General features: G+C 39.8%; 1 protein-coding gene across 4 annotated transcripts; it reads right to left on the reverse strand.

Moving 5' to 3' along the window:
• Window positions 1–1,284: 1,284 nt before the first annotated feature.
• On the reverse strand, window positions 1,285–22,650 carry NMI (N-myc and STAT interactor). 4 transcript variants are annotated; one of them, XM_055398690.2, is made up of 9 exons: window positions 22,520–22,650; window positions 22,245–22,397; window positions 12,875–12,964; window positions 12,020–12,115; window positions 9,179–9,341; window positions 5,601–5,707; window positions 5,329–5,515; window positions 2,471–2,577; window positions 1,285–1,692 (listed from the first exon to the last, which is right to left on the reverse strand). In XM_055398690.2, the coding sequence occupies exons 3-9, from the start codon at window positions 12,956–12,958 to the stop codon at window positions 1,507–1,509; spliced, it is 930 nt and encodes a 309-aa protein (XP_055254665.1). In that variant the 5' UTR covers window positions 12,959–12,964; window positions 22,245–22,397; window positions 22,520–22,650; the 3' UTR covers window positions 1,285–1,506. The 4 variants fall into 4 exon arrangements, with proteins under 4 accessions (XP_055254665.1, XP_088685464.1, XP_055254666.1 ...); XM_088829338.1 differs by lacking the exon at window positions 22,520–22,650 and adding an exon at window positions 17,741–17,824 and having other exon boundaries at window positions 22,245–22,510; XM_055398691.2 differs by lacking the exon at window positions 22,520–22,650 and having other exon boundaries at window positions 22,245–22,509.
• Between the last annotated feature and the right edge of the window lie 392 nt (window positions 22,651–23,042).

Genomic DNA, 23,042 nt, shown 5'->3' on the forward strand with positions numbered 1-23,042 from the left:
TGGAAGCAACCTAGATGTCCATCTGCAGATGAATGGATAAGAAAGCTTTGGTACATATACACAATGGAGTATTTCTCAGCCATCAAAAAGAATGCATTTGAATCAGTTTTAATGAGGTGGATGAAATTGGAGCCAATTATACAGAGTGAAGTAAGCCAGAAAGAAGAACATCAATACCGTATATTAACGCATATATATGGAATTTAGAAAAATGGTAACCTGAACCCTGTATAAGAGACTGCAAAAGAGACATAGGCATTTAGAACAGTCTTTGGGACTCTGTGGGAGAGGGTGAAGGTGGAATGATTGGAGAGAATGGAATTGTAGCATGTATATTATCATAAGTGACCAGTCCAGGTTCGACGCATAAATTTTCCTCTGTTCATTTCTTTGCATTTGTGCTTTTTTAATAAAATTCTTTTTTAGAAATAATAAAAAAAAAAAGAAATAATAAATCAGATAAGTAAGTAAAAAAAAAAAAAAAAGAGAAAAGGACAGAGAATGACTGAACCTACACTCCGGAATGAAAACTCTACAACTTTTAATAATGTAAATAGAAAGGCACACAATGGATTAAATGTTCTATATGATGGGTTCATTCTGATATTAATTTCTTGTACTTTCTCATGAAGAAACTTTACACCCTTCTTAGCTTGGGCTAAAATAATATTTTGGTTGTGGTTCAAAAAAAAATAAAAATAAAAAAAAAAATAAAAACAGCATGATGGTAATAAACTCAGTTTCTCTCCAGCTAAATTTTAAGCCCCTAACCGGTAGGTATGGTGCAGACATTCATTCCCAGCATCTCCCAAGATATGTGATGAGTCACTAGCTTTTAACTTACCTCTCTCTTTATTCCAAGGTTTTCAATCCATTAAACTGACTCCTTACATTATAAGTGTAAAAGAAAATTCCAGTATTTACAAGTTCAATTTGGAGGGAGGATGTCTTGAAAGGAATCAGGGGACACTTGGCATTTTGGGTGAAAGTTCAAGAGAAAGACCACACTCAGCTCTGAGAAAGACTTTGGGGATGAAATGCTGGGCAAAGTGGAAAAGTACTGCTCTTGAATTTCCTTGAAAAGTCAGTTGAGTCTACAGAAATTACTAACTGCTAAATGCAACATTTCTTTTGGGAAATGTTAAGAGTCAAGTCTGCATGTTGGTGGACCTAGAGCCAAACAGACTGCAGTCCACAAGACTGTGGCAGAAGGCGCCAACATGGCAGGCGGACAACTGGATGACTAGCGGTTCTTTTCAACAGACATGGCATCCAGCCACAAAATTTATGAACAAAACTGTTTTAATACAGTTACTGCATTTGTAAACATGCAGCACAGTTGGAAACAAAGAATTTAAAATCAAAGAAATATATTTTGTATCTAAGAATAAACGAATACTAAAGAATTACATTTTTCCTTTTTTTAAGGAAAGGGACATTCATTTTTGTCAAGCGCTGACAGGAAGTTGGGTTCAGAAGCTCTAATTTTCATAGGATTCCATGAGTCTATTCTTCAAAGTATGCTGTGTGAGGTTGCCCGAGGGAACATTTGACCACCTCAACTTCTCCACCTCCATTCTTCTCCCGCTGAAAGTGAATGCTAATGAAATCTTCTACAACTTCTTCATCTGTCGTCTGAAGGTCTTTCAGTCCAGTCAGAAGCACTGTCTTCTTAGATACTCCTGAAAATACCTAAGGAGAAAAATAGAAAAATAAAAGATAAATAGCAATTTTCTAAGAGCTTTGAATTGCAAAACTTTACATTTATAAGCTCTGCTCAATATTTTGGACATTATCCTAAGGGAGACAGGGGGCCTCAGGAAGATTTTTCAAGGAAGAGAATATCAGAGTTAGACATGAGTTTCAGAAAGATAACTGGCAGAATTGTGACAAGTGGAGGAAAGGAACTCTATGGACAGAGAGACCAGTTAGAGAAGTAGTGAGAAGTGCAAGTGAAAAAACTGAGTGATTAAATGGATGTTGGAGGTGAAGCTAAACCTAGAGTTAGGCATGAGTTCTAGTTTTCAGAATGGTAGGCTAGGTAGCTCATGATGACCTTTTAGGAGGAGAAAAGATGACCTTTCTTTTAGGAACAGAAAAAAGCATCAGGTTTGGAGTAAAGATAATGAATTCAGAGAAAATAAGAAGGGAAAAACCATTTTGAATGCCCAATGATAGTAGATACATGAGGAAAATGTAGTTATGTCTTCACATACAAATATATTGTGCCATAGTCTGAGGAATTTCCGTTTTAAAACAGCGAATAATCAATTAAATAAGGCACAGTTTTATATTAAAAAGCATTCTTAAAATAGAAAAATTCATCCTGCACCAAGCAGATGTGAACAGACAATTTTGATATCCCTCATTAATAAGATTCAAATGAAAACAGAATCATAACTTTTTATTTTTGTGGGGGTGGGAAGTCAAGCAATTAGCTTCCAAAATGAAAGAAAAGAGATGACTTTACCTGAAATTTTTTCAAGTGTGTTTCTGTGTACGGAGAAACCGTAACTCTATGGCAGTTTTGATTTATATAAAGAGGATAGTCTTTCATTTTCAAAATCTTGTCAGCAACTAGAAATAAATTTTTAAAAATTATTTTCTCCTTTATTATAGACATTTTCTTCTTTATCATAAACATTTTTAACCAAAGGTAAAACTTCCTTCAAATAGAATGTCAAAGTAAACAGTGACTTGAGTAATTAATTTTTAAGAAACTCTGGCAGGAGGAGAAGGGGACGGCAGAGTGTGAGATGGCTGGATGGCATCACTAACTCAATGGACATGAGTTTGAGTGAACTCCGGGAGTTGGTGATGGACAGGGAGGCCTGGCATGCTGTGACTCATGGGGTTGCAAAGAGTTGGACACGACTGAGCGACTGAACTGAACTGAACTGAAAGTCCCTTTTAAACAATTCACAGTAGATAGTTTTAAAAAACATAAGACCAAATGATAATGAGACTCCATTTGTCTTAAACTATTAGTCAGTCAATGGACAGTGTGCTACAAAGGCCTCAGACCCACCTTGAGCTACATAAAATGGGATAACCATCTGCAAAATGTAACCCAGCCACCCTAACAAAACCCAGTATTTCCCAATCTTTCAAGAAGTATACATGAAAAATATGATTAGAATACTCTCTATCTTTATGTGAGAGATTTATAGAAAATTACTATATTACTATGATATATATAAAATTACTGTAAGTGATACATGACATTCAGTAAACCTCTGTAATGATGTTAATCAAAGGTAGAGGGGTGCTGAATGTCATCCAGAAAACATGAATGCAAATTTTAAAAAAAATTCATCGGTTTTCTCCAACATAAAAAATAATCAGAATTATTTTTAGAAGCATTTTTCTCCTAGAGGGGAAACAGCTAATGTGTCAAGATTGCATAAAGTTTAACAGAAACAGTTCTTAAGAATATCTGATCACTTCTTTTCTCGTCTCACCAGTCCACCTTGAATCAGCAATGTGGTACAGTGATTAAGAGTGCAGACCCCTGCTGGCGAAAACGTGGAGGAATTGGTACCCTGATACATTGCTGGCAGGAATGCAGTGGTGCAGTCACTGTGGAAAGCAGTATGGCGGTTCCTCAAACATTAAATATAGAATGACCACATTACCTAGCAATTCCAGAAAGATTTTGAAAAACATTCACCTAACCATAACTACATAACAGGACAAAGGGAGTTTGGGAATTTAAGGAAATGTCTCAATTTTTATTAAATTAATGTTCTCCATTATTTCAATTTTCTTTAAAAAGCATCTATTGTTTTATTAGGAAAAAAACCTAATCAGGCAATGGCTTTTAATTGCATGGTTGGATTTCTATCATATGTAATAAACCCAGGAGAAGCCCTAAGAACTAACCTGAGCAAGAGACTTTTTTTATTGAAAATTACTTGACTTTGGACACAGTGGGGGAAGGAGAGGGTGGGAGGAATTGAGAAAGTAGTACTGAAAATAAAATAGATATGTAAAATAGATAGCTAGTGGGAAGTTGCTGTATAACACAGGGAGCTCAGCATGGTGCTCTGTGACAGCCTGGGGGGGACAGGGTAGGGGATTGATGGGAAGTTCAGGAGGGAGGGGACATATGCATACTTATGGCTGATTCACATTGTTATATGGCAGAAGCCAACACAATATTGTAAAGCAATTACCTTCCAATTAAAAATAAATTAAGAAAAAAGAAAGTCACTTGAGCATATCAATGGAAGCAGCTGGAGAATCTTTTATTTTTAATCATAATAATGTAAACCTCCCTAAGATGATTTGATAAAAGTCCATTTCTACTGAAAAAGGGAACAGCTCTTCTCTCCATTACCCCCTTTTTCTTCCTGGAAACTATTCCCTCCATCTAAGAGACCCTTGTCAATGGTAAAAAGTGAGATGGAAGAGACAGTTTTATATATATACACATAGATACAGATACATATGTGTGAAAGTGACGTGAAAGTGAAAGTCGTTCAGTTGTGTCTGACTCTTTGTGACCCCATGGACTGTATAGTCCATGGAATTCTCCAGGCCAGAATATTGGAGTCGGTAGCCTTTTCCTTCTCCAGGAGATCTTTCCAACCCAGGGATTGAACTCTGGTCTCCCGCATTGCAGGCAGATTCTTCACTATCTGAGCCACTAGGGAAGCTTGTTTTATATATATATATACACATATGTAGGACTTCCATCTGAACCACTAGGGAAGCTTGTTTTATATATATATATATATATACACACACACATATGTAGGACTTCCCTTGTGACTCAGCTGGTAAAGAATCTGCCTGCCATGCGGGAGACCTGGGTTCAATCCCTGGGTCGGGAAGATCCCCTGGAGAAGGGAAAGGCTAACCACCCCAGTATTCTTGACTAGAGAATTCCATGGACAGAGGAGCCTGGCGGGCTACAATCCATGGAGTCACAAAATTTCTCTGCCACACACCCACTGTATGATCTTGGGTAAACTATTTATCTTGCATATGTCTTAGCTGCCTTATCATTAAGATGAATATAACACATACATTCAGAGTTGTGCTATGGATCAGAGGAGATTTACGTATAAAACACTCTGCTCCATGCCTGGCAGGCAATAGGAAGGCACTAACACAGAGGGACTTGTTATTTCTAATCTTATTCTTAATAGTATTCAGGAAAATAATTTTCAGGACACTACCATTTTATAAGGTTAAAAAAAATCCCTGTTATTATGCTGCCTAATAAATTTCAAATAAAAGAAGTATAAAATGAAATATTTTCAGACCTGGCAGAGCATAATTTAAATGCTAGAGTACTGTTTAACTCTCTCAGTGCCGGAATACCTCCACTTTCCACAAAGGTGATGAGGGCGCTCCGGGTCTGTTTGTCATACTCCACGTACTCCACTTCTCCGCCTCCGTTGCGAGACTTAGAGAAACTCAATTCTAGCTTGTCTCTCATCTGGCTTTCTGGCAGTTCATCAGGAATGTCAGTAACGTTGATTTTCATTTTAGACACTTCTACATGAACCTGGGAAATTGTTTCATGTTCAGGAATATGGATGAGAAGTGTCCGTGCTTAATAGAATTCTAAAAAGCTTTGATCACCATGTTACCTGGAATTTGACTCCTGAATTTAATGGAACTGGGTTGGCCGTGAGCATCACATTTTCATTCTGTACCTGCACATGATGGCGTTTCATTTTGATCACATTTTGGGCAACTGAAAAATAATTTGGGAAGTATTAATTTCTAATATTTCAATACATTTTTACACATTTGGCTTAACAGAAAATAATCCTGGATAGTTTAACTTTTCTTTATTTTTTTTATTTAAAAAAAGTGTTTTTTTGGTGTTGTTTATTTATTTTTGGTGATGCTGAGTTGCAGCAAGTGGGGCTTACTGTCCAGTTGTGGAACATTGGCTCTAGAGTATGGGCTCGGTAGCTGTGGTGCACCGGCTTAGTTGCCCCATGGCATGTGGGGATCTTAGCTTCCAGACTAGGGATCAAAGCTGCATCCCCTGCATTGGCAGGTAGGCTCTTAACCACAGGACCACCAGGGAAGTCCCCAAATTTTCTTTAATTTTCAGGGATCTTATTTTTTCATTTTTCTTAGGATTTCTAAATGATAATGGTTTTGCCACCATACTAGAATATATTAATGTCAAAATACATCAGCAAAAAATTACAGTGTAGAAATTCTCAAGTTTAAGAGATAAGCCTCATGATTCTTTAGAAATTCAGTACAGTCAACACCCCTCCTTTCTACTGTTGACAGAATTATCAGAGAATTCCCTCAGTACATTAAAGCACAGCCAGAAATTTCTTCCAGGTTGAGTAAGCTGGGAAGACTTTTGTAGGTCAGTGTCATTCTGACAATTAATCTTTTTATCATTTCTCACTTCTTCTTAATATGTTACAAGCACTATAGAAATAAATATTTGTTCTTATCTCTGTCTTTCCCAAAGATTACATATTAAAGACCACACAGACTAAGGGTCGGACACGACTGAGCGACTTCACTTTCATTTTCACACATTGGAGAAGGAAATGGCAACCCACTCCAGTGTTCTTGCCTGGCGAGTCCCAGGGATGGGGGAGCCTGGTGGGCTTCCGTCTATGGGGTCACACAGAGTCGGACACGACTGAAGAGACTTAGCAGCAGCAGCAGACTTAAATACCAAAGAGTGAGTCTTCATTTTTTTTGGAAGGCAGGTCATATTTAACAAAGAATTCTACTTTCACTAAAATGCTCTTGAGATCATTCATTAAAAGTCAATAGCCTTGGTATACTGACCACAAAACTATCATCTAATTTATCCACGCAAATAGGAGAGGCTCAGTAATACAATTTTGCCAAAAATCAATAGAAATCCAACAGCAACTATATGTCAGTTTAAAATGCATGTGGGTATGTGCTTTTCTAAACTGTGTGACATGAGTGTTTATAAAATTTTACTTGTTGATATTGGAGCTGTTTATTCTAATACGTCATGAAGACAAAAGATGCCCAATCCTGGGCTTATAAACCTCACATGTGTTTATGACAACCAAACAGCACATCACAGCCAGAAAAAGAGAGAAACGGAGCTGGAAAACAGGGCGTTGTCATGTGGGAATTCAGATGCTTCGTACCATGATATGACTCTATAACTTGAATTATAGCGTTTTTGTTGTTGTTAATGACAACAGGCAACAACAGAGGAGGCCAACTATAAGTAATACTTAGATGATGACCTTTCCCTCCCAATCCCCACCTCTCCCTCGCCCCCCAAACCTCCAACATCTGGTGATCTGACGCAGTTGAGAGGCACTACTTGTGTTTCAACCCTTGTGACTCTGACTGTCAAAAGCCAACTCCCACTGATTTGTGAAGGAACCCAAAGTTGTCCCAGAGGAGCAGGACGTCAGTCATGCCAAGGGTGGAAGCAGTGACACAGCTATCTCTGAAGAGAATCTTATTCTCAGCATCCCCAGGTAATTTCTATGTGGGATCCCAACTTCCCAAGGCCTCACTTCCATCTTTCAGTTATATCCCAGTGACCAATGCCAAAGGCCAACAGGGCTCCTGACCTCACCCTCCATCCACAGCTACAGGGGTGGAGCCAGGGAGGACAAAGAGTGTGTGCATATAGTGACTGCCAGAATGCCTTTCGATTTATTTTCAGGCTATGGTAACTAACCAGGCATCAGGAGACATGAGTGATAATCACAGACTCCCAGTACCTGAGCACGGGAAGGGCTTGTGAAGACTTTCTGATCCCACTCATCACTTGACAAACATGAGAAGAGAGGCCCAGATGGTGGCCTGCTCAGAGGAATAATGGTCCTAATTGGAGAAGGAAATGGCAACCCACTCCAGTGTTCTTGCCTGGAGAATCCCAGGAACGGGGGAGCCTGGTGGGCTGCCGTCTATGGGGTCACACAGAGTCAGACATGACTGAAGTGACTTAGCAGCAGCAGCAGCAGAAAGTACAAGGGTACTCCGGGTTTGGTTCTCAGCTCAGCTGTTTATCACCTGTATGGACCTTGTGCAAGTAAGCTTTTGTTTCCTTAGCTGAAAAATTTCTAACATGGAGCAATAATGACAACTAACATTTATTAAGTGTTTCTTACGTATCAGATACTGTATTCTATTTTTTCAACACTTCTCATTTAATATTCAAAGCAATCCCATGAGGCAGGCACTGTCACAAAGCCTGCCATAAAAACTTGAGATTTATAAAGAACCCAACCCAAACTACACTTCTGTAAAGAGGCAAAGCTGGGGGCTTCCCTGGCGGTCCAGTAGCTACAGCTCTTTGTTCCCAATGCAGGGAGCCCAGGGTCGGTTCCGGTCAGGAAACCAGATCCCATATGCCACGACTAAGACCTGTGCAGTCAAACAAATAAATAAAAATACTGGGACTTCTCTGGTGGTCCAGTGGTTAAGAATCTGCCTTCCAATGCAGGGGCCATGGGTTGGACTCCCTGATGGGGAACTAACATCCCATGTGCCGCGGGGCAACTAAGCCGATGCACCGCAACAAAGATCCCAAGTGATGCAACTAAGACCCGACACAGTCAATAAATAAATAAAGTGCTGTTTTGGTTTGTTAAAAAAAAAAAAAGAGGCAAAGCTAGCATTCAAAGCCAGATTCTCCTCATTAAGGTGTTCCCAGTTCTCAAGAGGGTTCCACACCATGGCAAACATCAGGTCCCACTCCAGATCTTTGACTCCAGAGCTCTTTCCATTCCCATGCCTTGTGCACTTAGGTAAATCACTTAAACATCTGAGAATCTGGTTTCTTAATGATGTAAATAGTATCTCTATCTTATTACTTTTACAGAGTCATGTGAGTATAAAATGAGATCAAGTCTGTCAGAACTCTCTGCTTTGTTACCTTGAAACATTATTACCAGTATTATCATTTGCAGGTAGCAGGAGTAGTATAAAAACGCATGGGTTTGCTTTCTAGAGCACTCACATTCTGTGCGAGTGGTCATGTTCAAATCACTCAACATCTCAGAGTCTTGTTTTCTACTTTGTAAAACAGGGATAATCATATCTACCCCAGGGCTCCCCTATGAGGATGAGACAAAACGATACATATAAAATTTGTAAAGCAATGGCCAAATATCTACCAAAACTCTTTGGAAGTTCCAGTGCTTTCTAAAGGTAACATGGTCAAGTTTTTGAACATTAGTCATACCTTCTTCTTTTTCAAAGGTAATAAGTGCTTGTCCTTTTTGCAGCTCATAAGGGACTTTTGAGCTCACTTGACATGAATAGGAGATATTTGAAAACTCGCTGTCACTCTCAGGATTCTCCACAGATGTGAACTTTATCTTTGTTTCAGGAATATCCTCATTAATCTAATTCAAACAGAAAGGTTTGATTAAAATCAACACAAGAAGTAACTTAAGTCCTTCCAATGATAATGTGATCTGATCATCCAGTAATTCGTTCTCCACTGACTTCAGAACCCCACAGAACACTGAGTGTAGTTTTATTTAATATCACTAGTGATTGCTTCTTCCCAGAAAAGTACTCAGTAATCTAGTCAAATGCTGATCCTTTAATATTATTTCATAGATGAAATTGTAAGTATATAGTCTCTCACTTTTTCTAATCAATCAATGTTTAAACTGGTCAATATTGTGTGTTGTTTGGTTCTTAAGCCTACATCATTCCTGCAGAAAAGTATCTTCTAAACAACTATGCCAATAATAGGCTGTTTCACAAAGGAATCATTGCACAGTATCTTTGGTCTCATTGCAAAGAGGTATGAAATAGACGTGGGTGCATACTGCAGTCATTTTGACAGCAAACTCAGGTAATGTCATCCAAAGAGATACTGCTAAATTCAGCTCAGTGACTTAAAATTTATCAAATTTAAATTCCCCCTGTCTCAATGCCTGTCCATCAACTTTTTAACCATTCCCACAACTCAGGTTTATAAACACGCGAAGGGATACCACTAGCAAGATTTGTTAAAAAAAAAAAACCTGGAGGATAAAGTTAAGTGGTTATACTTAGGGGCTGAAAAATCACTAGGATGAACAGGTGTTTGCTGTTTAGTCTCTAAGTCATGTCTGACTCTTTTTGCAACCCCTTCGACTATAGCCCGCCAGACTCCTCTGTCCATGGGATTTCCCAAGCAAGAATACTGGAGTAGGTTGCCATTTCCTTCTCCAGGGGATCTTCCTGATCCAGGGACCAAATCCATGTCTCCTGCATTGGTAAGCAGATTCGTTACTACTGAGCTGCCAGGGAAGCCCTGAACAGACAGTACAATCACACATATATGCACAAATGAGTCAGGTGTTTTCATTTCTATTTCTCGTGGTTACTTTACATGCTGCAGGAAAAAGTGTCATCGTGAAGAGATTAGTAACAGCCAGTGAGTCATTTGGTCTAATCTGACATTTATTCTACAATTTGACATGTCACTTCGGTAGAATTTCTGATTATCGTAAGTCTGATTTCAAAACAATCCGCAGTGTGAAAAGGCAGTGTTTCCCAATAAGGGAGAAACAGCCAGAAGTGTCAAGAGCTTTCCCCAGTGAGAGTGAGAATGCCTGCTTCTAGTCCTGAGCGCACCACGGCAGGGAGCAATGCCAGTTTTCAGTCCTCTGTGAAGCGGATCAACTGAGCTGGTTGGGTTCCCAAGGCCCTTTGGGTTATAGGATTAAGTGATTCTAGCTCCAGTCTAAAAATTATGCAGGATCTTAACAGAGACTTCTCTAAACCTCACAAACACAAGAAACCTCACTTTTTGTTTGATATTTAACATTCTACCCCCAACTTCAGAAATAAAAAGTGATAATGCTTTAAAGTAAGTATTTTAACAATCTGGGTTTTGATGAAGAAAAAAGGAGTGAGAGCTATCTAATTCAAACAAAGGAAAAATTAAGAAAGACTTTAAATGGTGAAGATACTCTTCCAATTTTTTTTAAAACTGTGAAACTCACTTAAATTATTACTTGGATGAGGAAAGCAATGAAAGAACTTAGCGAAAAGACCAAGAATTTGATCCAAAAGTGACTGATAATGGCCATCACGGGGCTGTGCATGTTGTATTAATGTATCAGTTCAGTTCAGTCGCTCAGTCGTTTCCGACTCTCCGTGACCCCATGAATCACAGCACGCCAGGCCTCCCTGTCCATCACCAACTCCCGGAGTTCACTCAAACTCATGTCCACAGAGTCAGTGATGCCATCCAGCCATCTCATTCTCTGTCATCCCCTTCTCCTCCCGCCCCAACCTTTCCCAGCATCAGAGTCTTTTCCAGTGAGTCAACTCAAAACATGCATTAGCACACATGTGTGAGCGAGTGAGTATGTGAAGTCACTCAGTCGTGTCCGACTATTCGCAACCCTATGGGCTGTAGCCCGCCAGGTTCCTCCATCCAAGGGATTCTCCAGGCAAGAATACTGGAGCAGGTTGCCATTTCCTTCTCCAGAGGATCTTGCGGACCCAGGGATTGAACTCAGGTCTCCTGCATTGCGGGCAGACCCTTTACCATCTGAGCCACCAGGGAAGCCCAGCATAAATACACAGCAACATGAGATTTTACGGGGGGATCATGCACCTGTGACCTGCACCGAGATCAATCATCAGAACGAGACCCACAACTTGTCAACCCTCCGGGGTTCCCTTCCAGTCTCTACCTGCCGCTAACCTATGTGCAGCAAGCACCACGCTAACTCCTAACACTGTGCTTTGTGCTCTACTTAAGTCAAAGCATAGGGTACGCCCTCTTTTTCCTCTTTTGGCTCAACACTGTGTCTATGAAATTCATCCATATTATTGCATATAGTTACTGCCTGTTCATTTTCATTGCTGTGTATATGTGAATACACCCCAATTTATAAATTCATTCTACTATGGAGGGAGAGTTGAGTTGTTTTCAGTTTGGAGCTGTTGCAAACAGTGGTGACATGAATGATCATAATGTGTTAGAAATTACTTCTGTATCATTAAATTTCTTTTTCTGAAAAAAAAAATAGCATCTGTTAAAAATGAGATACAAAAATAATTAAAGGGGTACCTGGGAGGTCCTGGTGGTCTCTTGTAACTCAGCTTCAAGTTTTTGGATCTCCTCCTTTAACTGAATATTTTCCTTTGTAATTTCACTAATTAATTTCTAAAAAATAAAATAAAATGACAGTCCAAATTTAAAGAGCCCCAACCTCATTTTTCCAAATGAGTTAAAGAAGCAAAATTTCTCTCTCTGAACAAGGCAAAGAAAGACATTAGATAGTCTCAGAATAAATATGATCACATGAATAAACACTTGTACGATGTTATACATCATTATCTGTTGATTTTCCTGCCACTGCCAAGGATTATTATCTCTATCACACAAACAAGGAAACCACCTTTCATGCTAGACCAAAGTCACAGAAATGTTTATAGTAGAGCAAGGATTGAGACCCATGTCTTCTGAATTTTAGCTCAGGGCTCTACCAACTCGTTCCTAGCTATTTGTGACTCCAACATGAATTTTAAATTGCACCATAATTGTGGACATATGTTAGTCTGGGGCAATTAAAGACCTTTTTTTTCCACAGTATAGCTCAGGTAGTTTAAAGCATAGCTTCCATTCCACCTTGGGTCTGATCATATAATTGTTAACAAAGCTCTTAACTTCTAGGTGCAAGTCAAAGAAATGAGAGGAAGTGAAAAAGCAGTTATTGTGAGTGGTGTAAGAGAAAGAATAGAAATGTGATTCTTCTTGTCAGTCTTGAATACCAGAAGTTAAAAAAAAAACAAAAAACTGAAAACCCTAATATTCTCCCAAATTCAAGCTACTGTTGGACAAAGACATACGAAACATGCCTCACTGCAAAACCAATAGATATAAGTCAATTTTTAATAGTACTCAGTAATTTTTCCTTTTTACCTGGTTTTGTTTATGTTTCATAACTTCTCCAGCTTGCTCACATTCCTTAAGAACTTGTTCTTTGTTATCTTCATCCGCTGCCATGACTCCCTAATTATTATAAAAAATAAATATTTCACAAACTAGTACAGCCACTATGGAGAACTGTGTGGAGATTCCTTAAAAAAACTGGAAATAGAACTGCCATCAGTTCAGTTCAGTTCAGTTGCTCAGTCGTTTCCGACTCTTTGCGACACCATGAATCACAGCACGCCAGACCTCCCTGTCCATCACCAACTCCCGGAGTTCACTCAAACTCATGTCCACAGAGTCGGTGATGCCATCCAGCCATCGCATTCTCTGTCGTCCCCTTCTCCTCCCGCCCCCAATCCCTCCCAGCATCAGAGTCTTTTCCAGTGAGTCAACTCGTCGCATGAGGTAGCCAAAGTCAACCCAGCAATCCCACTGCTGGGCAAACAACACTGAGGAAACCAGAATTGAAAGAGACATGGGTACCTCAATGTTCATCACAGCACTGTTTATAATAGCCAGGACTTGGAAGCAACCTAGATGTCCCTCGGCAGACAAGTGGATAAGAAAGCTGTGGTACATATATACAATGGAATATTACTCAGCCATTAAAAAGAATGCATTTGAATCAGTTCTAATGAGGTGGATGAAACTGGAGCCTATTATACAGAGTGAAGTAAGTCAGAAAGAAAAACATCAATACAGTATATTAATGCATATATATGGAATTTAGAAAGATGGTAATGATAACCCTATATGTGAGACAGCAAAAGAGACACAGATGTAAAGAACAGACTGTTGGACTCTGTGGGAGTGGGTGAGGGTGGGATGATTTGAGAGAATAACATTGAAAATGTATATTATCATATGTGAAATAGATCGCCAGTCCAGGTTTGATGCATGAGACAGGGCACTCAGGGCCGGTACACTGGGATGACCCCGAGGGATGGGATGGGGAGGGAGATGGGAGGGGGGTCAGGATGGGGAACACATGTACACCCACGGCTGATTCATGTGAATGTATGGCAAAAACCACCACAATACTGTAAAGTAATCAGCCTCCAATTAAAATAAATAAATACTTCAAAAATGGTACATACACACAAAGTCAAGAAGAAAAAATATCTTTCACCCTTTTATGGATAAAACATCTCTTCTTTTCTATATCTTTTCCCCTACCACCAAAGTCTTTATTATCATGTGAACTGTATTCAAACAAATTCTATATTTAAAGTAACTTTCACATCTATAAATATTTAAAAGGTTCTAAAAGCATTTCAATACCATCATAGAACATAATAGGTATTAACATTCTTTTGTAGTTCTCATCTCAATCATGATATGACGCTCCATTTTAAAAGACTATTCAGTCCTCTAGACTTTTTCCAAAGGCTTTAATATAAATATTTAATTCTCCTTGTTCTACTCCAAGAATGTAATGGAGTGAAAATATCTCCAAACACCTTTCCTCTATGATAACAGAGGTTTTCACAAAACTTCCCAAGTTCATACACTTGAACATGAAAAAAAAAAATTCATATTTATTTCTAAAAATCTCTGATTGAAATGGCATTCTCTTCAAATATGAATATAGGCAACAAGGCACATGGTACTTGTAATACCTGTGACAAATGTCACCAAGGCATGTGCCTCAATTACTGAAGCCCTTGTGCCCTAGAGTCCACGCTCTGCAACAAAAGAACCCAGCACAATGAGAAGCCCAAGCACTGCAACTAGAGAGTAGCCCTCCCTCACCACACCTAGAGAAAAGCCCTCACAGCAACGAAGACCCAGCACAGCCAAAAATTAATTAATTAATTATTTTTAAAAACATCACCAGGACGGCAGATAGTTTCATAAAATATTTTAACTCTCCCAGATAGCCGGAAACATTGCTTGTGCTTAACCCTGCTTCAAAATTATGACAGCTATTAAACTCATGACCATAATAATGCAGTCTTAAACTGTAGTATACTGGTAAAGAGGAAAGTGAAGTAAAGTGTTAGTCGCTCAGTGTCCGACTCCGTGACCCCATGGACTGTAGCCCTCCAGGCTCCTCTATCCATGGGATTCTCCAGCAAGAATACTGGAGTGGGTTGCCACACCCGTCTGCAGGAGATCTTCCTGATCTAAGGATCAAACCCCAGCCTCTTGGGTCTCCTGCATTGGCAGGCAGGTTCTTTACCACTAGCGCCACCTGGGAAGGTATCAGTATACTGGTATACATTACTAAATTAAAATTTTGCTTTTTAAATAATGCTGATAATCATATTTCAATATAATTGGTTTCCTTTATAATTCTCTGTATTTTGTTTTAGACTACTTAAAAAAATTTTTGAGAAAAGCTCATAGGCTTTATCAGATTGGCATCAAAAGAGTAAGAACTCTTGCCTGCATATGAGTTTACCAAAATAGAGAAGTCTGAGATCAAATATGACACAAGGAATATCACAACTATTTTTACTATTTTAGAAGTATATTAACAATGTGTCTGTTAACACAATCTTCCAAGATTTCAACTGACTAAATTCTCACTATTCCTATAGAACAAACAGAAAAGACAGGTATTCCTCTTTAAAAATACAATAGAAGATTAGCAAAAAATTAATTATGGCTTAGTTTACTCAGTGTGAACCCAAGCAGTGTCCAAAAATGGGTCATATGGTAATTCTACTTTCAATTTTTTGAGGATTCTCCATAACTATTTCCCATAGTGAATGCACCAATTTACATTCACATCAAGAGTGCTCAAGGGTTCCCTTTTCTCCACATCCTCACGGCATTTGTTAACTCTTGTCTTTTTGATGATGGCCATTCCAATAGGTGTAAGGTGCTAGCTCACTGGGATTTCAATTTACATTGCACTAGTGATAATTAATGTTGAGCATCTTTTCATGTTCCTATCGATCTTTCATATATCTTCTTTGGAGAAATGTCTTTTTAAGTCCTTTTGCCCAGTTTTTAATTGAGTTATTTGATATTTTGGTATTGAGTTTCATGAGTTCTTTATATATTTTGGATATTAACCCCTTATCAGATATACTGCAGCTTCCCCTGTGGCTCAGCAGGTAAAGAATCCACCTGCAATGCAGGAGACACAGGAGACACGGTTTTGATCACTGATCAAGAAGATCCCTTGAAGAAGGAAATGGCAGCCCACACCAATGGACTGGATTTTCCTGCCTGGAAAATCCCATGCACGGAGGAGCCTGGCGGGCTACAGTCAAAAGGGTGGCAAAGAGTCTGACATGACTAAGCACTGTACACATACATACATCAGATATATGGTTTGGAAATATTTTTTTCCATTCCATAGACTGTCTTCTTACTTTCTTTATGGTTTCTTTTGCTGCACAGAAGCTGTTTAGTTTAATATGGTCCTGTAACTTCACAACTTCACTTCTGGAAATTTATCCAAAGGAAAAGAAAACCCTAACTTGAAAAGAGTTCTGTATCCCCTGTTCATTGCATCATTATTTACAATAGCCAAGACATGGAAATAACTTACGTGTCCATCAGTGGATGAATGAATAAACAAATTGTGGTGTGTGTATATATATAGTGATTATATACATTGTGATATTATTCAGCCATAAAAAAATGAAGAAATTCTACCACTTGCAACAACATGGATGGACCTTGAAGGTGTGATGTTAAGTCAGACAGAAAAAGACAAATAATTTATGATCTCACATATAGAGTCTAAAAAAAAAAAAAACAAAACCAAATAAAACTCATAGAAGAAAAAGATCAGATTTGTGCTTACCAGAAGTAGAGGGTGGTACGGAGGGTGATTTGGAGGAAAGTGGTCAAAAGCTACAAACTTCCAGTATTAAGATAAATAAGTAGTAGGTATGTAATGTACATCAGGATGACTATAGCTAACACTGCTATGATACATAAGGAAGTTGTTAAGAGAGTAAATCCTGAGTTCTTATCACAAGGAGAAATTTTTTTCTGTCTTTTCTTTTTATTATATCTATATTACAAGATGGATGTTAGCTGAACATAATATGGTAATCATTTCATAATATATGTGAGTCAAGCCATCATGCTATAAACTTATACAGTGGTGTATGTCAATTATTTTTCAGTAACACCAGAAAAAAAAAAAGAAAGAAGAAGCAGTCATGAAGCACCTAGATCTTGGTTTCTACTCTATTTTCCAATGAAAGGATCTCCTTTGAGCAAAAAGGAGACCTCAAAAGGTCAGGAATACACAAGATGAGCATGGAGCACCCCGTGGCCAAAGGTACATAAACATGATTTATCAAGTAAGGAAATATGTGGAGGACATGGGAGCCAGGTTCTTCATTGTCAGAGAAGGTGACTGTAAATATGGAAAGGGAAAAAAATAGAATTAATGCTGTGAAATGGAACTGGAGATATCAGTATAATCTCATGATTTCTGATGGATTGATAGGAAAGTACAGAAATTTAAATACAGATGTAAGTGTGCATATGTGTGACATTTCCCAGTTCTGTCTCTAAAAGGGCCTGGAAACAAAGACAATAGCAATGAGCACATTTAGCATCCAGAATATGGTTTCTAATACCATTCTCAGCTACCAGCAACCAAGGCTATTCAGAGAAACAGCTGCTTCTAGAAATGGGACAGGAAAAGTATAAGACAATCATCTTATGATGCCAGAAAGCAAGAAGTGCTCAAAGAATGATGAGAATGTGTCACAAGAATAGAGTCCAGCTTGAGGGGGTTCTTACTGGAAAAATTTGGGAATCGGTTAAGCATAGAGATAAATAATGACAGTAATAATTAAATCCACTTGGTACTAAAGTAAATAGATAAATTGATATTTTCGTGACAAAAGGACCATTTAAGTAGCTTAAAATACTTACCCACAAGTACTGCTAACCAAATTCCAGTGCAATCTCAATCACTAATGTGTTCTGAGTACTCACCAGTCCTGGCACTGACCAGCCCTGAAGGAGATCAACAACTTCAGTAGGGGTAACCATCAGCTTGCCCTTTTGCATTGAACGTGTGAAGCTAATCTTCAAGAATATAAGCACCTCAAGGGCAGTGATTGTTGTTTTGTTCTCGAAAGTATGCCCTACTTCATCCAGAACGATACTGGAACAGTACCAAAAGAATGCTAGGGACATAGTTTGTGCTCAAGAAAGGATATTTTTAAATTGTGTTAAAGTTTCCTTACACTGAGCAACTGGTTCTTGAACTTCACATAAGTAGAATCATTTAGCATGTAACCTTTTATATGTGATAGAGTTGTAAACTCAACATGTTTTGGAGATTTGTTCACGTTACTGCATTGATTAGTAACTTATTCCTTTTTATTGCTGTGTAGTATTCCTTACATGGATAGTTCACACTTGGTTTATCCATTCTCCTGTTGGTGGGTATTTGGTCCAGTTTGGGGGTCACTATGAAGAAAGCTTCTTAAAGCAAAACAAAAACAAACAAACAAAAGAAATACTTCCCCAAAAAACACTTATTAATTTCAAAGGAGAAAAGAGTAAATTTTAGTGAAGAAGCCAGGCAGATGCCACTATAATGAAGTAGTCAAAGTAAATAATGAGATACATCAAAATTATCTGACATATGATAGGCCCACCAAGAACACAGCAAGACTTCTGTGATATTCCTGCCAAAGATGCATAAGCCGAAGCTAAGAATGAGGAAACAGGAGACACTCTGTCCTGTTCTCTTCAAAAGTGTTAAGCACATGAAAGCCAAGGAAAGACTGAGAAACTGTCCCAGACAGGAGGCTAAAGATACATCATAACTAAACACCACGCATAATTCTTAACTCTGCTTGTTATACACTATATAATAGGGACAACTGGCAAAATTAAAATTAGATCGAAGGATTAGATGGCATTAATATACCTATATTAATTTTCTGATCTTGATCACTGTATTGTAGTTATGTAAAGAACATCTTTTTTTTTTTTTTTACAGGAAATAAATACTCAAGACTTCCAGGTTAATGGGTCATGATGTGTGTGTGTGTGTGTTAGTTGCTCAGTCGTGTCCGACTCTTGGCGACCCCATGGACAGTAGCCCACCAGGCTCCTTTGTCCATGGGATTTTTCAGGCAAGACTACTGGAGTGGGTTGCCATTTGAAGTTGTTATTTATAACTTTTCTGTAAGTTTGAAAGGGTTTAAAAATTTTTTTAAAGATACATATTCAGTTCAGTTCAGTTCAGTTCAGTCGCTCAGTCGTGTCCGACTCTCCGCGTAGTTCTTTTTGCATCAACAACTGCAGAGTCTTTACAACGGTATTCATCCCAGATCTTACACAATTTAATCCCAACTACTCTTGCCCATGGATGGAGGAGCCTGGTAGGCTGCAGTCCACGGGGTCGCTAAGAGTCGGACACGACTGAGCGACTTCACTTTCACTTTTCACTTTCATGCATTGGAGAAGGAAATGGCAACCCACTCCAGTGTTCTTGCCTGAAGAATCCCAGGGATGGGGGAGCCTGGTGGGCTGCCGTCTATGGGGTCGCACAGAGTTGGAAATGACTGAAGCAACTTAGCAGCAGCAACAGCAGTCTTATTTAGACAACTCCTGGACCAAGTTCCTTAACCATACTAAACAATGTAAGCGTTTCTCTTCTCCCTCCTATCCCTAAATGTCACATCCTCCCTCCCCTGCAAACCTTAATTTCCACTTCATGAAATCCTACTGCTCTTCAATGTCCATCCCAAATTCCCCCCCAAGTTCTTGAAGTCTTTTCTGATTCCCCCAAATGATGTTACTTCTCCTCCATCACCTCTTTTGGGGAGCTTGTATACTTGTGTCATTTTCCATGACAAGATAGTCATGACCTTGAGACCAGGGAATACATTCCCTCTTCCTTCTATCCATTCAGAGCATGAGTTCACATACTGAAAACACTTAATGTTTATAGGACTGCCTGGTATCTTGACTCAGGTATTTGTTCAGCTCTGGACACCTGGGGCATGCAACATTCTATGCAATGTTCTCATTATATATCCAGAAAGCAGAAACTGCAACATTCTTTAACTGCTTTTTTAAGTCTGTTCTTAAATGTTTGTAATAAAAGCTCTCAATAATACATCTAACTCATATAAATGGCCTACTACATAATATTCTCAGAACTTGTTACAGCATAGCTAGTATCTGGATACTTTCCCTCCTTGATGAATGGGATGTATAGTAATAGCTTTCCTTTTACGCACTCAAAAGGGAGGCAGAATAATGGCCCTTTTAAAGAGGTCCACATCCTAACCCCCATAATCTGTGAAAATGTTAGATTTTATGCTGCAAGGGAGAACTAAGGTTATAGACTGAATTAAGCTTGCTAATTTACAGCTGACTTTAAAATATAAAGCTCTTCCTGGATTATTGGTGGGGAACAATGTAATTACCAGGGTCCTTCTTCAAAGTGAAAGAGGAAGGCAGAAGAGTAGAATCTGAGTGAGACGTGACAAAGGAAGAATAGTCAGACAGATGCAATGCTGCTGGTTTTGAGGATGGAGAAAGGGCACCATCACTTCATGGCAAATAGATGGAGAAACAATGGAAACAGTATCAGATTTTATTTTTCTGGGCTCCAAAATCACTGCAGATGGTGACTGCAGCCATGAAATTAAAAGACGCTTACTCCTTGGAAGGAAAGTTATGACCAACCTGCTACTGCTGCTGCTAAGTCACTTCAGTCGTGTCTGACTCTGTGCAACCCCATAGACAGCAGCCCACCAGGCTCCCCCGTCCCTGGGATTCTCCAGGCAAGAACACTGGAGTGGGTTGCCATTTCCTTCTCCAATACCTAGACAGCATGTTAAAAAGCAGAGACATTACTTTGCCAATAAAGGTCCGTCTAGTCAAGGCTATGGTTTTTCCAGTGGTCATGTATGGATGTGAGAGTTGGACTATAAAAAAAGCTGAGCGCCAAAGAACTGATGCTTTTGAACCATGGTGTTGGAGAAGACTCTTAAGAGTCCCTTGGACTGCAAGGAGATCCAACCAGTTCATCCTAAAGGAGATCAGTCCTGGGTGTTCATTGGAAGGACTGATGTTGAGGCTGAAACTCCAATACTTTAAGCCAGCTGATGCGAAGAGCTGACTCATTTCAAAATACCCTGATGCTGGGAAAGACTAAGGGCAGGAGGAGAAGGGGATGACAGAGGATGAGATGGTTGGATGGCATCACCAACTCAATGGACATGGGTTTGGGTGGACTCCGGGAGTTGGTGATGGACAGGGAGGCCTGGCGTGCTGCGGTTCATGGGGTCGCAAAGAGTCAGACATGACTGAGCCACTGAACTGAACTGAAAGGGCACCACTGAGCCAAAGAAGATGAGCAATCTATAGAAGCAGAAAAGACGAGAAGACAGGTTCACACCATCAGCCTCCAGAAAGGCAGGCAGAGCAGCTGACACCTTGATTTTAACCTAGTGACACCCACTCAGACTTATACTGATTTTTTTTTTTTTCAATTTGGCCAGGTTGCAGGGCATGTAGGACCTTAGTTCCTCGACCAGGGATCAAATCCACCGCCTCTGCAATGAAAACACAAAGTCTAACCACTGGACGGCCAGGGAAATCCCCCATACATAATTTTAAGATAAATGTGTAGCTTTTAAGGTTTTACTCAGTCCATGGTAATTTATTATGGCAGCAAATGAAAAAAACAGTACAAATCACCTCCACCTGTTCACCACCTATTTCCCTAACATATTCACTGTGGTGCCAGGACTGATTGAAACAAATCTTCCCATACGCATGCCTGGCAGCAAATACAAAGGAAATGAGGCAAAGGAAGGAAAAAAGGAGGTGGAGATGCACAGACACGATTGCTTCTTTTTGTTTTTTAACTTATGCGCGTGGCATAGATAGGGAAACAGCACATTCTGTTTTGGATGTGTCTTTAAATAAAATCCCTGTATGTTCTGAAAAGTCAGACACGACTGCCAATCCCTGCACCTGCCAAGAAACTAAATCTCCTTAAGGAATCTGTTTTCCTAAGAACTTTCTCCAGAGACACTACAGAAACAGTGGGGAAACACAAACCATTTTAAGTTTCAATTTCCTAAATGAAGCAAAGCAAAGGAGACGGGGTCAGAGGCCCGGCCTGCAGGCAGAAAGCCCCGTGGGCCGGGGTTAGGCGCGCCCCATCGGCGGCTAGGTGGTCCCCACGACCTTGGCAGCGGGCAGCGCAGGAGGGCGGCGCGGGGGATGCGGGCGCAGAGCCAACGACCCCCCACCCTCCGCCAGGCGTTCCCACCAACCTCACCCCCCCCCGGGGAGCCCGGCCCTGCGGAGCCCGCCTTGTCGCCACTCACGGCTTCTCCAGCCCGGGCCCACTAGGAGCAGGAATGGCAGCGCGGGAAGGGGTCGCCCATTCACCCACCTCGGCCGGCCGAGCGCCGCTCCCAGGTTCCCGGAAACCTCGCTGGCGGCGCGGGGAGTCGCTGCAACCCTCGGGGCCTGGCTGGGGCTCCCTAGTCCGGAAGCGCCTGCAGCCTTTTTCAAATGGATGACCCGCGGATCAACAGTTTGCTTCCTTTTAAAAAAAAGAAAGAATAAAAGAAGAAGAAAATTACCAAACGATGATTTTCTTTCAGTCTAGTCACTGGTCGAATATCAAACCCGGTTCTCCAATGATTAGTCACTAACAAGTTATACCTATTTTCACTTTCGATTTTTAAAACGTTTTGGTTTTGTTTTTGTTTGGAGGAAATCTACTTCCAAAGTATTCCTGAAGTTTCCATAAACACTCATTTTAGGTCATGTTTTAAAAACCACTCCTTCGGATGTGTATCACAGGACCTGTTTTTGGAAAAATGGACAGAAACCAAATAAAGCCAAGTGGCAGTCTCTCTTCAGACAGTAACTCTCACTGTAATCTGTTGGTCACTATAACCTTAATCTACAAATCCTGGCAGCCAGCACAAGGTCTACTTTTGTGTGTTTCTTTTGTAAGTTCGCAGGAAACTGGAAAAGTGTGGTGTTCAGCTGATTTCTGTGATCCATGTTCCTTGAAACTTTTCTTATAATCTTTGGTATTATTGTGAATCTTGTAAACAAATACTTCACTAGGTGTGATCTTTTCTTTGAGATGGAAAACATCTGGTTTATTTCAAAAACGGCAGTGTTTCTGAATCCTACATAGAGAACCACCCCACAGCTGCACTTACTGTAAATAGGT

This window comes from Moschus berezovskii, chromosome 2 (genome assembly GCF_049115385.1).
Source record: "Moschus berezovskii isolate FMDL1 chromosome 2, NW_MosBer_1.0, whole genome shotgun sequence".
NCBI classification, from domain to species: Eukaryota; Metazoa; Chordata; class Mammalia; order Artiodactyla; family Moschidae; genus Moschus; species Moschus berezovskii.